Source organism: Euprymna scolopes, chromosome 41 (assembly GCF_053919585.1).
Source record: "Euprymna scolopes isolate OS-2025 chromosome 41, ASM5391958v1, whole genome shotgun sequence".
Classification (NCBI taxonomy): domain Eukaryota; kingdom Metazoa; phylum Mollusca; class Cephalopoda; order Sepiida; family Sepiolidae; genus Euprymna; species Euprymna scolopes.
In genome coordinates, this window is record NC_136522.1 from 5,931,734 (window position 1) to 5,949,233 (window position 17,500).

The 17,500-nt window shown below is 35.3% G+C and overlaps 1 protein-coding gene across 2 annotated transcripts in view; it reads right to left on the reverse strand.

The window, feature by feature from the left end:
- The window catches only part of LOC145266317 (advillin-like), a 438,949-nt gene that overhangs the window by 294,991 nt on the left and 126,458 nt on the right, over positions 1-17,500 (reverse strand). For both annotated transcript variants that reach the window (XM_080121877.1, XM_080121876.1), the window contains 2 exons: positions 15,817-15,894; positions 11,842-11,894 (listed from right to left, as the gene is read on the reverse strand). In XM_080121877.1, coding sequence (XP_079978003.1) covers positions 11,842-11,894; positions 15,817-15,894 — 131 coding nt within the window. The remainder of the gene's footprint in view (positions 1-11,841; positions 11,895-15,816; positions 15,895-17,500) is intronic.

The window sequence follows — 17,500 nt, forward strand, 5'->3', positions numbered from 1 at the left end:
GGACTTGTGGGCTGGCGCCGAGTCCTGCTGCCACACTCAGGGTCTGCCAGCGGCCATCTCATTGCACCAGGGGATCACGACACTCCTCAAGACATCCAGATACATTTTGGTATTGACTTTCAAACCGACTTTATACAACACACACACACACACACACACACACACACACACACACACACACACACACACACACACACACACACATGTCCAAGGAACCTATATCTAAAATTTCAAGTGTTTAGACCCAAAATTGTCGGAGGATACAGATCTGAAATACAAAGAAACATCACATGGAATCATGAAAACTGAAACGGTATAATTGTACGCCCTTGTAAACCGGCGACCCCCACCCCGTTTTGTGTCTGTGTGGGTGTCACCATAAACTGGCACCACACCAAATAAGTGAGGAGGGTCAAGGAGGATGGAAAAACCGAGGAGAGAAAGCACTAGCCAGACCTCCGCTGAATGAGTGCAAAGAGGACGGGCCTTGGGGCGGCTTATTGCATCCCAAATGCCAGGGAAGACCAGTGGTTGCTATCAATGAAAAATCAATGGTAAGCGGCTGTTGCAATAGCGCAAATTCTTTTGCAAATTTATCAAAAGCGGTTGAGAGTACTGGAAATCTGGGGAGGCTTGTTGTCACTTACTCCAGAGAACACCACAAGTTCTTAAAGAGAAATCTTTGATGATGGCCAGTGTGACTACTCCTAGTGAGTAAATTTAAAAAAAGAAAGACCAAACAGCCAAGTAGAGTCAAGGAGGAAGGAAAGACCGAGGAGAAAGCACTGACCAGATCTCCGCTGGATAAGTGCAAAGAGAGCTGGAACCTTGGGGCGGCTTATTGCCACTCAAATTTCAGTGAAGACCGATAGCCACTGCCAACGAGAAATCAATGGTAAGCAGCTGTTGCGATAATGCAAATTTATTTGCAAATACTATCGAAAGAGGTGGAGACTGAAAATCTGAGGAAACGTGTTGTCACTCAACTTCCAGAACCACACACCGGTTTCAAGGAGAAATCTTTGATGACCTGTGTGAAAGCTCCTTGTGTGCCGATAATAATAAAGTTCTAGTATTAGTAAACATCATTTTACAGAGAAACGGAAGTAGGTGTGTTGGTAGTTAAGTATGTAGGTAGTGACGATTTTAATTGCGATATGATTCGAGTAATAAAACTATATTTTATTTTCGGCGTAAAATGAACATGAAAATAAAATCAAGGGAAATAACTTCTATTATATATAATAGAGTTGTTTCCCTTAGTTTTTCCGATTTGTGATATGAAGAAAGTGTTTAATTAATGTGTACTTATATTTGAATTTCTTTTATTGTAACGTCACTTCCTGCACTGATGATACCCGAAAAGACGAACGAACCACTAGTGTCTGTAAGAATTAAAACAATAATTATAGTAAAATTATATATATATATATATATATATATATATATATATATATATATATATATATATATATATATATATATATATATATATATATATATATGTGTTGTCATAAGCCTGACGATTTCTCTCGAGGATGAAACGCGGAATATTCTGTGTAGCTCAATTGCCATATATATTTTTATAACTTATTCTCTCTCTCTCTCTCTCTCTCTCTCTCTCTCTATATATATATATATATATATATATATATATATATATATATATATATATACGTATATATATACATAAATATACACACACACACACACACACATATATATATATATATATATATATATATATATATATATATATATATATATATATATATATATGAATGTGTATCTGGCTTGAGGTAGTTGTTTGTCTAGCCGCACTGATGAACTGTGAAACAGCGAAACAGTACTGTATGTGGATGACTGTAATGCTTCCTATCTTGGGTTGAGCATTTGGGAAGTGATATACAAATTACCATTAGCGTATGAAGCGATGCTCTTTGTGTAAACAAATTGAGCTTAGGTACTTCGGACAATGTCAAAACATTGTTAATTCACTGCCCACATAGCAGCAGCTATATAGCGCGATGGTTAGAAGCTCCGCCTGTCGTTTGGCCGATCGGGTTTCAATCCTGGCTTGAGGTAGTTGCTTGTCTAGCCGCACTGATGACTGATGTGGATGACTATATATATATATATATACATATATACATATATATATATATATATATATATATATATATATATAGTCTACGAAGGTTTTTAACCTTTAAAACTATATATAAAAAAAACTTACTTAATTTTTATATTTTTTATTATTCGTTAGAAAATTGTTTAGTCCGTAAGTCATTTAATCACCTGCAATCAATTCATCAACTTGCTCTCTCGAATTCACAATAGTCTTTATGTTAATTTAAGGGATCATCAGTTGTTTACCATACACACACACACACACACACATATATATATATATATATATATATATATATATATATATATATATATGAACTGCACGCCTGTGGAGCTCTGTTCCGTCTGCCTGCTTCCCACCGGACTACAACTTGGATGTCTTCGAGTCCAATGTTAACAAATTCCTAATGAACCGCCCCCTTAAGTAAACACTTCATCAAATCTCCACACTAACGTAATGTACTTGCAATAAACCTTATCCCTGAGTGGCTTCCGGGCCTTGATAAGTGGTGATCACTGTGTAAAAAAAAAAAAAAGGGGGACTGAGCAGGTCATTAAGGCAGATTGGAGAAAAGAAAGTGGTGTGCCTTTGCATTAGGTGAGCACTTTTAACCAGCCTACTCTTTTGTAGAGCACAAATGCTGTCACTAGAAAACTGACTGTTAACTAACACCTTTATCCATTGTGCCACGTATTCATGCATATCTTCATGTTGTCACTCTGGACTTAGGGTTAGTGTTGCGGTGAATGAAGTGCACGTTTTGGGGGCTATGAAAATATTCACAAAGAAAACAAATGTTTGGGAAAAAAATTCATAAACCTCAAAAAAACTGTAAGTCAATACTGGCAATATGAAAAATAAATAAATAAATAAAAATAAAAGAAACGGCCGAATCGGGTTATGATGGAAGCAAAAGTAATATAAGACCTCTTTTTTTGTGTGACGCTATGATCGTAACGACCTGTTATATCCGGTCATCCCATAAGTTCTCTCCGAATTTTTACCTTTTTTTTTTTTAATTAAATGAAACTTTAAAAAAATATTGCGTTTTTTTTTTTTTTTAGATTTTTATGTTTAGATGCATTTTAACTGATTATATTTTTTTTTACCACCTAATGCAACAATTAATGCTCAAATTTACTGTCAGCAATTAAGAGCGTTTGAACTAAGCTTTAGGGGAAAAAGACCCCTGCCAACGGGTAATGTTTCATCAGGATAATGCACAACCCCACACAGCAAGAATCACCTCACAAAAGATCGAAAAACTTGATTGGGAGAAAATTTCTCATCCACCCTATTCTCCTGACCTTGCTCTTTCAGACTACCAATTGTTTCGTAGCTTACAAAATCATTTGGAAGGAACAGCTTTTGTAACGCAGAAAGATGTTGAAACTGACATTTGTGAATTCTTTGAATGAAAGCCAAAAGAATTTTACAGTGATGGAATTAATAAGTTTGTTAATAGATGAAAGGAAGTCATAGATAATCAGGGAAAGTATATTTATGGTTAAAGCTTTAATAAAATGTAACGTTTGGTTAATTCTTTTCTTTATTCATTAACTCGGACAGAACTTATGAGATGACCTGATACATAGACCAAAATATCTTGAAAGATGCTAAAAGCAGGAAAAAGAACATAGCCATGGCATGGATCGATTACAAGAAAGCCTACGACAGAATCCCACAAGCATGGATAAATGAATGCTTAAAAATGTACAAAATATCCAACAAAATTATTAATATTATTAAGAAAGCAATGAAAACATGGAGATTGGAATTGACAGCTGGAGGACAAAATTTGACTGAAATAAGAATACAGAGAGGCATCTTCCAGGGAGACTCGTTACCACAACTACTGTTTGTCATAGCCATGATGCCACTTAACAACATACTTAGAAAATGTAATGCTGGATACAAATTTATAGGCACAGAACAAAGAATAAACCACCTCATGCATATGGATGATCTGAAACTGTTTGCAAAAAATGAAAAAAGATCTAGAAAAGATAATAAACACAACCAGAATTTTCAACCAGGAAATTGGAATGGAATTTGGGATGGGAAAGTGTGCACTGCTGGAAATGAAAAGGGGAAAACTTGAGATATCAAAGGGTATTGAATTTCTTAATCAAGAGGAGATAAGGGCACTTGGAGAAGATGACACTTACAAATATTTAGGTGTCCTGGAAGCAGACACCATTAAATCTACAGAAATAAAAGAAAAGATTGGAAAAGAGTACTTGAGAAGAACAAGAAAACTCTTAGAAACAAAATTATACAGTAGAAATCTAATTAAAAGAATAAACACCTGGGAAGTATCGCTAATAAAGTATTATGGACCTTTCATAGGTTGGACCAAAGAGGAACTTAGGCATCTTGATCAGACGACTAGGAAACTAATGACGATGCACAATGCATTACACCCAAAAGACGATACCGACCAACTCTATGTGAAAAGGAACGAAGGGGGAAGAGGCTTAATAAATGTAGAAGACTGCATAGAAAAACTTGGAAAAGTACATGAGCCAGAACAGAAAAAGACTGATCTTTACAGCCAGAAACACTGTAAGGAAGAACATGGCTAAGGAAAGGACACATGAACAGAGAAACAGAATCTCTACTGACAGCTGCACCGGACAAGGCGATTAGAACGAAGCACGTCAAAGCTAAAATAAACAAAACACAGAAAAACACTAAATGCAGATTTTGTGAATAAAAAGATAAAGTGATAAGTGAATGCAGTAAAAAAGGACAGACACAAGTGGGGAAGGCAGTGCATTGGGAGTTATGCAGACGACTACATCTTGAACATGCAGACAAATGGTTTACATACAAGTCATAGACTATAATGGAAAATGTCTGAACTCCAATCTCTGGTCCCCCCTTCGCCAATCTTTCACGAAAAACACCCGTCTAGCTGAATCCACTGTGAAAAACTTCCCCCACTCTATATCTGTGCCTAAATCAAAACATGAATTCCATGAACAAAGCTTCTTTCTTAGAACTGCACGCCTGTGGAACTCTGTTCCGTCTGCCTGCTTCCCACCTGACTACAACTTGGATGTGTTCAAGTCCAACGTTAACAAATTCCTAATGAACCGCCCCCTGAAGTAAACACTTCATCAAATCTCCACACTAACGTACTGTACTTGCAATAACCCTTATCCCTGAGTGGCTTCCGGGCCTTGATAAGTGGTGACCACCGAGTAAAAAAAAAAAAAAAAAAAACTGATGACTACAAAATCCTTTGGGATATGGAGATACAAATAGATAAACCTATCCAAGCCAGAAACCGGACGTCATAATAATCAACAAGAAAAAAAAAACCCTGTAAAGTTGTAGATTTTGCCGTTCCAGCAGACCACAGAGTGAAGAGCAATGAAACAGAAAAGTGAAACAAATATGAGAAACTTGCCAGAGAACTAAAAGGAATATGGAACCCGAAGAAAATCAACATCATACCAATAATTGTAGGAGCATTAGGAATAGTTGCAAAGAACTTTGAAACAAGACTAGGAGAAATCGCAATCAAGGGAAAGTCTCAGACTATGCAACAGACAGTAATGTTGAAAACAGCGGAAATCTTCAAGAAAACTCCCCAATGCAGAACTTAATGTACAAGAATGACAATCACCAACCAGGCATTATAGAAAATGCAGGTTGGTTGGTTGGTTGTTCTTGTTTTACGGCATATCAACCCTTTTTGGGTTATTTAATGCCGAATCCAAAGATTTGGAAGAAAATTTTTTTAATAGAATATATTTGTTGTTTTCAAGTCGGTTTCTATTTAACCCATAGTTGGGACCCTAACAGGTACTGTTAGAAGACCACTGCACAGTACAAAGGATGATACTGACCGACACTATGTGTAAAAAAAGATGGTGGAAGAGGGTTGGTTAGTATAGAGCACTGTGTAAATGACACAAGAAAAAAATTTAAAAAATACAAAATGCAGAACACTGAAAGAATAATTACTGCAGCAAAGGACACTGAAAAAAAAAAACAAACAAGGGATAAGACGAGAAAAGCATGTGGACTGTCGGGTTAGGGTTAGAGATGAACTTCCCAGACCCCCACAACCACCTAATGTCCTTAAACTCCAAAACAATTCCCCCGCTAACCAACAATCACGAGGTTGTTTGCTCAGCAACCGACAAGGCTAATATGCTTGCCAGCCAGTTTGCCTCGAACTCCACACTAGACCCTTCCAACCACCCCCTGCCTGACTTTCCTTTGCAGACAGACGCCACGCTAGACGATCTAAAAATCACCCCTGCTCAGGTACATGCTATCATAAAAAATCTTGACACTTCAAAAGCATGTGGACCTGATCTCATCCCAGCTGTGCCATTAAAAAAGTGCTCAGCCGAAGTAGCTCCAGTTCTCTCCAAACTCTACAACAAATGCCTTAATGAATCATGCTTTCCGGGCTGTTGGAAAACTGCTTCTGTGGTACCAATATTCAAGAATTCTGGCAAAAGAACTGACCCATCAAATTATCGCCCCATTAGCCTCCTCCCATTTTTCGCCAAAATATTTGAGACCATAATTAACCATGCTCTAGTCCGGCACCTTACAGATGCTAAACTTCTGACTGACAAACAATATGGATTTAGACAAGCCCGTTCCACAGCTGACATCCTCACTGTAATCTCTGAACGTATATACCATTCACTGGACAAAGCGGGGGAGGGCAGAGCAGTAGCTCTAGATATATCTAAGGCTTTTGATAGGGTATGGCACAAGGGTTTCCTCAGGAAAATTAAATCATACGGTATCACTGGTAGAATACTTAACATAATTAAATCCTTCTTAGATAAGAGAAAAATCCAGGTTGTCCTCGACGGTCGTACATCTAAACAGTGTGATATAAATGTGGGAGTGCCTCAGGGGTCTATCCTTGGACCTCTATTGTTCCTAATATTTATTAATGACCTCCCCGACAAAACTGCCTCTGAGATGGGTGTATATGCTGATGACACTACACTCTATAACAGGCATGACAGGAAAACAAATGAACACATATCTAAAGTAATGGCAAAAATACTAGAGGATGATCTCCAATCTGTAGTGGAATGGGGACATAAATGGATGGTCACATTCAATGCTGCCAAGACTAAACTGGTTTCCTTCAATAATTACAAGAAACCTTCTCTGCCACCAATAGCAATGGCCAGTGACTCCCTGTCTGAGAGTACATCTTTCAAATTGCTTGGCCTAACGTTCACAGGAAACATGAGCTGGAACAATTATCTTGAAAACATTGCCAGGGCTGCTGCGAAAAAGGTAGGCTCTCTCTTCCGTGCTAGAAAACTACTGACACCTGAAAGTATCCTGTACCTCTATAAGGCCACCATTCGTCCATGTATGGAGTATTGTTGTCACATTTGGGCTAGTGCATCTGCTACTAGTCTCTCGCTCCTAGACAAGGTTCAAAAAAGAGTCGCCAATTTGATAGGCCCTGAACTGGCATCTAAGCTACAGCCTCTGTCCCATCGACGAAACATTGCATCCCTCTGCCTGTTCTACAAGTATTTTAATGGTGAATGCTCTGACTGCAGACACTTGTGCCCACACGACGTAGACACCCTCAACAAACCTGACAGGCAGCTAAATCTCACCCCCACACAGTAGAGATCCCTTGATGTAAAAGATCTTTCTACTCCAGTAGTTTCTTCCCCAGAACCGCTAGACTCTGGAATTCCATTCCAGCTTCCTGCTTCCCTAACTGTACTGACATGCAGAAGTTCAAGTGCAACGTGAATTGACATCTTGCTGCCCAAATCCCAACATAGTGCCCCAGTAGTTGCTGCCCCTGATAGTAGCCCCCTTCACCAAAGTGGCAATGCGCCTTGTTTGGGGTGAAAATGTAATAAAAAAAAAGAAAAAAAAAAAGAAAAATGGGAAGAGAAACAACTACATGGACGATTCATAAAGGTGACAAAACATGAGACTAACAAAAACACTTGGAAATAGTTATAAAAAGGAAACTTCAACAGAAAAACTGAATCCCTAAGAACAGCCGCACAAGATAACACGATTAGAACCAACCACATGAAAGCAAGGATCAACAACATACAAGAAATACAGCAAATGCAGACTCTGCAAACAAAGGTAGTTTTTGTTTTACGGCATACCAACCCTTTTTCAGGTTATTTAATGCCGAATCTAGTTATTTTGAGGAACGATTTTTAATGGAGTATATTTGTTTTTTAAGTCGGATTCTATTTAACCCATAGTTGGGACCCTAACAGGTACTACCACTCCAGGTCAGAGTGGACCTGGAAGCAATGGCAATTAAAGGGTGGCTCCACACTCCCCAAGACCCGCAAGGTGGGGCCTCACCATCGGATATAGTTTTAGGTCATATCCAGGACCTGCAAACAAAGACGAAATGATAAACTACATACTAAGTGAATGCAGCAAACTAGCCCCAAAAAATATAAGAATAGACACGATCAAGTGGGGGAAGGCAGTACACTGGGAATTATGCAGACAACTGAATCTTGACCACACAGACAAATGGTACAAACACAAACCGGCGGCAGTACTTGAAAATGAAGGTCACAAACTTCTATGGAACATGGATATACAAACAGATAAACCCATCAAAGTAAGACGACCGGATGTCATACTTGTTAAGTTTTGAGACATTGTGTTGAACAAAGATGGCGGCGTAGTTCAGATCAGTAACCAAGATGGCGGCGTAGTTCAGATCAGTAACCAAGATGGCGGCTTAGTTCAGATCAGTAACCAAGATGGCAACCAAGAATCAAATGCGGTCCGTTGCATAGTTAACCTCTGAAGTTCTGAGATATTATGTTGAACAAAGATGGTGGCGTAGTTCAGATCAGTAACCAAGATGGCGGCGTAGTTCAGATCAGTAACCAAGATGGTGGCGAAGAATTAAATGCGGTCCGTGACATAGCAAATGGCGAACTGATTGAATCCAAAATTCGACGATTTTTATAATAATTTTGCGACGTTTTGATTGGTTGTTTAGCACAGCCGTTGGTTATAAAAATGATTGGCGAATCCATTCGTCTCATACCCCCCATCACAAGTCAAAATAATTTTACAATACTAGTTAACAAGAAGAAAAAGACCTGTCAGATTGTAGATTTTGCTGTCCCAGCAGACCACAAAGTGAAGATCAAGAAGACAGAGAAGCGAAGCAAATACACAGAACTGGCCAGAGAGCTCAAAGGAATATAGAAGATAAAAAAAAGTCAGGATAGCACCACTAATAGTAGGAGCGCTATTTTGAAATTAGAATGGGAGAGATTGGAATCAGAGGGATGATTGATAAGATACAACGGATAACAGTAACGAAAACTGCTGAAATATTAAGGAACCCCTTGAATGTGGAGATTAATACACAGGAACTACAGACACAAACGGAACACGTACAAAATGCAAAACACCAGCACATAGAATCATAAAAACTGGACTAAAGCGCGGAGGGTCAAGGAGGATAGAAAGACCAAGGAGAGAAAGCACTAGCAAGACCTCTGCTGGACGAGTGCAAAGAGGACCTAGACTTTGAGGAGGCTTGTTGCCACCCAAATTCCAGTGAAGACCAATGGTTGCCACCAACACAAAATCAATGGTAAGCAGAGGCTACCATAACACAAATCCATCTACAATTGTTATCGGCAAAGGTGGAGAGTACTGGAGATCTGGGGAGACTTGTTGTCACTTACTCCAGAGAAAGCCACAAATTGTTTTCAAAGAGAAATCTTTGATGATGGCCTGTGTGACTACTCCTAGTGAGTAAATAATAATAATAATAATAATAATAATAATAATGACAATAATAATAATAAGAAGAAGAAGAAGGAGAAGAACTTGGACCTTGGAAAGGCTTATTGCCACTCAAATTCCAGTAAAGACCAATGGCCACTGCCAACAAGAAATCAATGGCAAGCAGCTGTTACGATATTTATTTTCAAACATTATCGAAAGAAGTGGAGAGTACTGGAAATCTGGAGAGACTTGTTGTCAGTCTGCTTCCAGGGAACATCACAGGCTGTATTCAATGAGATCTTGGATGCCTTGTGAGCCAATAATAATGTAACACTGGCTGGCACTTGTCTTAATTAGTGGTAGTTAGAATGATTAAAGTAATACCAATGTTAACGTTTAAAAAGAAAGAACTTTATTTGCCTTTTTTACATGTTGGAGAGAGTACCCCTTTTGTTAATAATGTTCGCCGGCAACGTATGTCTTGTTGGTTCAGTGGCTAAGAGCGTACTGGCTACTTGCCTGTCATGCTGGCTAGGGCTTGGTTAAGGAGAAAGAGAGAGAAAGAAAGAGAGAGGGAGAGGGAGAAAGAAATGATGAGGGACTCTGGATAGCAGTTCTGGGTTTGTGTTCGGTTTATAAGCAGGAGAAAGAGAGGGGCTAAGAAACTATTATTTTGGGGGAATGGTATTATTTTCGTTCTATTTCTTGGCTTTTAGGGCTGACTCAGGCCAGTCCTACAATAATATACAAGTCTTAATATTTTTGTAAAATAAAAAAAATAAAAATAAAAGGACTGTTTTATTATATTTTCTTCGTTAAAATAAAAGAAATGTTAATATTTTTCATAAAATTTACAAATATTTTCGCTTTCAATATCGTTTGGCATCTCCTGACGGTTTTAGTACATATCTTTGAAACAAAAATGAAACAAAGAAAGTTTTTTGTCACTTTAGCATGTCATTCTTTACACGTGCTGATTTTTTATCAGCCATTCTACGTGAATGATTGGAAGATAAAGAGATGTTTTTTTTTTGTTTTTTTAGACGCCAACACTTCCAAACCACGGATCGTATTGAGCAGTTGAATAGGTGAATAGTTTTGCTTTTGTTTTGTTTTTTGTCTTGTTTTGTTTTTGTTTTGTTTTTTTGTATTGTTTTCTTTTGTTTTTTAGACGCCAACACTTAAAAAAATTAGTTTCATCATCATCGTAATTGCCACCATCAGCCACACCACCACCAACAACAACAACAACAACAAAAGAGCCATTAATACCATTCCTACAACCAAAACCACCACTACTACCATCACCACTACCACGAATAATAATAATAATAATAATAATAATAATAATAATAATAATAATAATAATAATAATAATAATAAAAATGACTAATTATTAGTATTAATAACATTAATAAAATAATAAAATAAGTAATTAATAATTAAATAATAATAATTATAATTAGATAATTATTATTATTAGAATAATTAAATAATAATTTAATAATAATTAAATAATTAAATAATTAAACAATATATAAACAATAATAATTATTATAATTAGATGAGAATAATATAATAATAATAATTACAATTAAATAATAATAGTTATAATTAGATAGTAATAATAATAATTATTATTATTATTATAATTAAATAGTAATTAAATAATAATTAAATAATAATTTAATAATAATCAAATAATTAAATAATTAAACAATATATAAACAATAATAATTATTATAATTAGATGAGAATAATATAATAATAATAATTATTATTAAATAATAATAGTTATAATTAGATAATAATAATTATTATTATAATAATTAAATAGTAATTAAATAATAATTGAATAATAATAATAATAATAATAATACCTATAATACCAATAATAATAATAATAATAATAATAATAATAATAATAATAATAATAATAATAATAATGTTAAATCATTGCATACATAATTCCTTTTTTAAAATAGGACAGGAACAACTGTGACTCGTGCTCTTGGACCTGAAGAAAGGAAATACGAGAATGGATAAATGTCAGCCGTTACCATATCTACTCAACAGCTAAAACGAACGACAAACAAGATATCACTGAAAATAAAATTGAATAAAAAAAGAAGAAAAAACTTTCAAATCTAAAAAAAAAAAAAATGGGGGAAACATTCTCAAAAACAATTGAAAAACTTAAAAATAACTGGAAGAAATTTTTTTTTTTTAAATTTTAAATGGAAAAAAAAAAGATTATTAAAATATCATTTAAAAACTCGAAAAAAATTTGGAAATTTTTTTTTTTCAATTTCAAAATACAGTAGAACTCTGGGATGCAGCATTAAAAATCAGTAACAAAATATAGTACAGTATGTAATACACATATTTAAAATCAAATAACATTATAAATAACACCGTAAGGCAGGGCAAATAACGTAACCAGGGGCAGGAAAAACATCGTATTCCACATCGTAACCTGAAAAAAACGCATCCTAGGGTCGCCGTATCCCGAGGTTCTACTGTAGCGAAAAAACTATTTAAAAATCTGGGGAGAAAATCGGGAAAAAATAATAATAAAATGAAAAAAATTGAAAAGAAAATTAGAAAAAATTAACGGTAGAAAGAAATCCACATAACTGGAAAAACTGATATATCACAGAAAATAAAAACTTAAGCGTCAACCATTAACTCCACCTTAGACACCACAAACCACTCCCTCCCAAATTTCTTTATTCGAACAGAAGCCACACTTGATGATCTCAAAATCACCACTTCTCATGTCAAAATTTAGACACCTCTCTACGATACTCATTAAGAAATGCTCTGCTGAGCTAGCCCTTGTATTCTCCAAACTTTAAAACAAATCTCTTACTGAATCCTTATTCCCTAATTGCTGAATGCAAAAATTCTGGTGGATGAACTATCGCACTCAATTATCACCCCATCAGTCTCCTCCACTTTAAGTCATTAATCGATCAAGCGCTAGTCTACCACCTCGTAAAAACTAAACTCTCTCTTTTTTTTTTTTAACATAGGGGTCACCACTTATCGAGGCCACTCGAGGACAAGGGTTACTGAGTGTAGAGTAGTCAATGGGATAATATAGTAATTGTTAGTAGTGGAAATTTGGTAAATTGGCTTACTTAAGAGAACGGTTCATCAAGAATTTGTTTACGTTGGACTTGAAGACAACCAAATTGTAGTTAGATGGAAAACAGGCAAATGGAACAAAGTTCCACAGTTCCAATAGAAGTTTTGTATACCACGTTTGAAATTCCTATTCCTATAAGTCAACACTCTCCAATAATTCCATTCCTATAAGTCAACACTCTCCAATAATTCCATTCCTATAAGTCAACACTCTCCAATAATTCCATTCCTATAAGTCAACACTCTCCAATAATTCCATTCCTATAAGTCAACACTCTCCCGAACTCAAGGCCAGAGGTACCAATGTCAAAGGTCAGCAGTGCAAGGAGGATTGAGTAAAGAAAGACTTAGGAAAAAAGTTCATCAATTATATCGAGACTCTACAAAGAGAAGATATTAATTTCACAGAAAAATTTAGTTTGGTGGAGATGATGTAAGAAAATATGATCACACCCAGGTTTTTCTTCTTTACAAGATTATGATTGGTTGGTTAGGCCATATGAAACCGCCTAGGATAGACTTCGAAAGGTATACCACAAGCCTCACGTGCTAGCAATGCCAAGTTTGACCACGAACACTAGGTTATTATTCGAAACTGTAGCAAAGCCCACTCAGCTACTTCAAAACTATATATATATATATATATATATATATATATATATATATATATATATATATAATATTCGAAACTCCGCGGATTAAGGACTATCCACTTATCTTGTGCTTCCTTTTTTAAAATTAAATATGTTTTTAACTCTTTTTCAAGATGTCTTTTAACATATTTTATTAATCATTTGTTCATATATATATATATTTCGCAGGACATAAAACAAATATAATATAGAATATTAATTAGTTATTAATTTATTTAGGTAAGCCCATTCAACTTCTAATATTTTAACAGTTATCTCTGACCAAATATATCATGCATTGGATAAGGCGGGGGAAGCTAGGACGGTAGATCTTGATATATCTATAACGCTGGCTAATGGAATGTAAATCCTACAGCTTTACTGGACGAATGCTAAATATAATTAGATTTTTCTCAGACAAGCAGAAAATCCAGGTTGTTCTTGATGGATATATAGTCACACAATGCAGTATTAACATGGAAATGCCTCGGGGGGGGGGGGGGTCAATCCTTGAAGATTTATTATTCCTAATACTCATATGACCTCCCTGATAAAATTGCGTCTGAGATGGGTATATTTGCTAATGACGGAATGCTCTATAATACAGGAAAAACGAATGTACACATATCTAAGGCAATGGTAGGAACCTTAGTAAACAACTTCCGGTATGTATGGCAAGAGTTAATGCTACTAAGTCTAAGCTGCTTTCTTTTGATGATCGCAAGAAACCTTCTCAACAATCAATAGTCATGATTAATAACACTTTACGTAAGATATAATCATTCAAACTCATCGGCTTAACATTCACAGGAAACATGAATTGGAATAAATACATTGAGAACATTGCCAAAGAAGGTAGGTTCCCTCTACCGTGCTAGAAAATTACTCACACTTGAGAGTACCTTGCATCTTTATAAAGCCACCATTCCCCCGTGCGTGGAATATTTTTGCTGCTATGAGATTTTATTACTCTGTTTGAATTTCATAGATGAAGATGGCTATGTTCTATGCTTCCAAAAATCCATAGGGGGTCACCACTTATCAAGGCCCGGAGACTACTCGAGGATAAGGGTTACTGAATGTATGGTCGATTTTCAGGAAAATCATAACAACTTAAGATATTTGGTGTATCTTAAATAGTATGCAACTAAACCCTCCGCTCGGTAATAGTTTTTACCTTGCAATGCTGATTATATACAGCTAGTATATATCTATACATCTATAACTATATATATATATATAGTAATAGTTTTGCCCGGCTTTGTTCAGGCCCTATGTATTGTTCATAACTTTATGTGCATATGTATATATATATATATTAAAAAGTTTGACTCATGTCCAAGTAACCTACATCTAAAATTTCAAGTGTTTAGGACCAAAACTGGTGGAGGAGTTTGCTAGAGTCTGAAAAGGTTAACTCTTTCAACATTGAGCTCTTGGCAGCCAAATTTTTGCCCAAAAATTTATCAAAAACCTTGCTGCATGTCTATATATATATATATATATATATATATATATATATATATATATATATATATATATATATATATACATACATACATATATATATATATATATATATATATATGCTGCATGTCTCTCTCTCTCTCTCTCTCTCTCTCTATATATATATATATATATATATATATATATATATCAAATAAGAATTACAATTAAATTTACCAAAATGATCCAAGATGGTAAAATGAAAGTATATTATAAATATTAAAGAATTAATATTTATAAAGTTATCTCGGCCAGATGCAAAAGCTCGATAAAACCAAATAGGAAATAGAGCTTATAATATTCCCTCTGCTTCACTTTTTTTGTTTTCAAGTAAGATCTTTGACTTACTTGTTGTTTCATCAAATACTTTTGCATGCAAATTCCGATCCCACATTTTGCTAATTCCTACCCTCTGATGAGAAGGAAAGTATTTCTTCGAAACTCCACGGATTAAGGACTATCCCCTTATCTAGTGTTTACTTTTCAGATTAAATATGTTTTTAACTCATTTCAAATTGTTTTTTAACATGTTTTATTAACTGTTTGCACGTATATATATATATATATATATATATATATATATATATAAATATATATATATAAATATATATAATGATAATGATAACTTTGCAGCACATAATCCATACTTACCTCGCGGTATTGTACAGGTGCTCCTCCCAAATGGTCATCCAATTCCACCGTTTTGTAAGCAGCAACACCCTGCTCATCCTGAATTAAAAGAGTAACTGCATTTAGGCATTTAATAAGGCTGTGTGCAATGCGGAAAAAACGTAAATGTGAAAGGGGAAAATGAACAAAAACAGATAAGTGGAGACTGAAGCGTGATATTCATTGATTTGCATATCTATGAAGCCACAGCCCCCCAAAAAGAAGAAATAAAAAGACTAAAGTTGAGATGGTAAGGCAATCGAATTCTTGGAACCGAATTAAACAGGTCATAATTTAGAATATCGTACGAATGCTGATGAGATTTTATTTTAATTACAAGCTATTTCGGTGGAAATATAAAGTCAGTTCGACCGAGACAAAGGTGAGATTGTTGAAAATAGAAAGCATCAAGAAATGAAAATATTAAACGATTCAAGTCGAACTTTGAAAATTGAAACAAATTAGAAATGGAGGATTGAAATATGATTAGAGTCAGACTTTTTCTAATCGTCGTCGTATAATGGAGAATTACGATTCAAATAAATTTATTGTGTTTGACGATCTAGTAAAGTCTAGCATTGTTTGAGGAGCTAGTAGTGTCTGAAGTTGTTTGTGGGGCTAGTAATGTCTAGCGGCATTTGAAAGGCTTGTAGTGTCTAGTAGTGTTTGAGAGGTTTGTAGTGTCTAACGGTGTTTGAAAGACTTGTAGTGTCTAACGGTGTTTGGGAGATTGTAGTGTCTAGTGGTGTTTGGGAGATTGTAGTGTCTAATCGTGTTTGAAGTTGATATGATTGCCGATCTTGGCACGGGGTATATATATATTATTCCTTAATTGGAATTTTTTTTATTTTGAGATGAGCATTTTTATGTTAATTTTATTTTTATTTCGGACTATTAGTCTCATCTTTATTTTTTTATTTTTATTTATTTTTTTTTTTTTAATCTTTTTATTGGTTCACAACGTTTCGGCCAACTTCCTCTGGCCTTCGTCAGGTGGTAACCGCGACGGATAGGAACTTCGAATCTCCTAACTGCATTCTCAGCCATCACTGCCATCCATAGTTGTTGTCGTCTCACCACATTTTTGACCAATTACCTCTGGCACGCTTTTGGGTGGGATTGAAACCGCTATCTTCAGACAATGTTCATCTGGAACCGTAGAGATTCAACGTCTCTATCAACTGCGCCACGGGCCCCGAAGGGCGATTAAGGTTGGATTCTTTGATCTTATAAATCCACATTTATTTATTATCTGATCTTCCATAGTCGGGTCCGTACCGATTGGTATATATATATATTATTCCTTAATTGGAATTTTTTTTATTTTGAGATGAGCATTTTTATGTTAATTTTATTTTTATTTCGGACTATTAGTCTCATCTTTATTAGTTGTTTTTTTTTTTTTTTTTTTTTTTTGGCACGGGGTTATGAGATAATTTTTAAGGATCATGGGTGGATATAGTTTGATATGTATTGATTTGCATATCAAAGTAGCTTCGCCCTAAAAAACAAAAAGATATAAAAAACGATTAAAAAAGACTAAAGTCGAGAGGGCAGGGCAGTTGAGTTTTTGGAGCCGAATTGAACAGATCAGAACTTAGAATGCTGTATGAATACTGGCAAAAATCCTTCTTTTTTTACACAGGAATCAAGGCCCGGAGCCCAC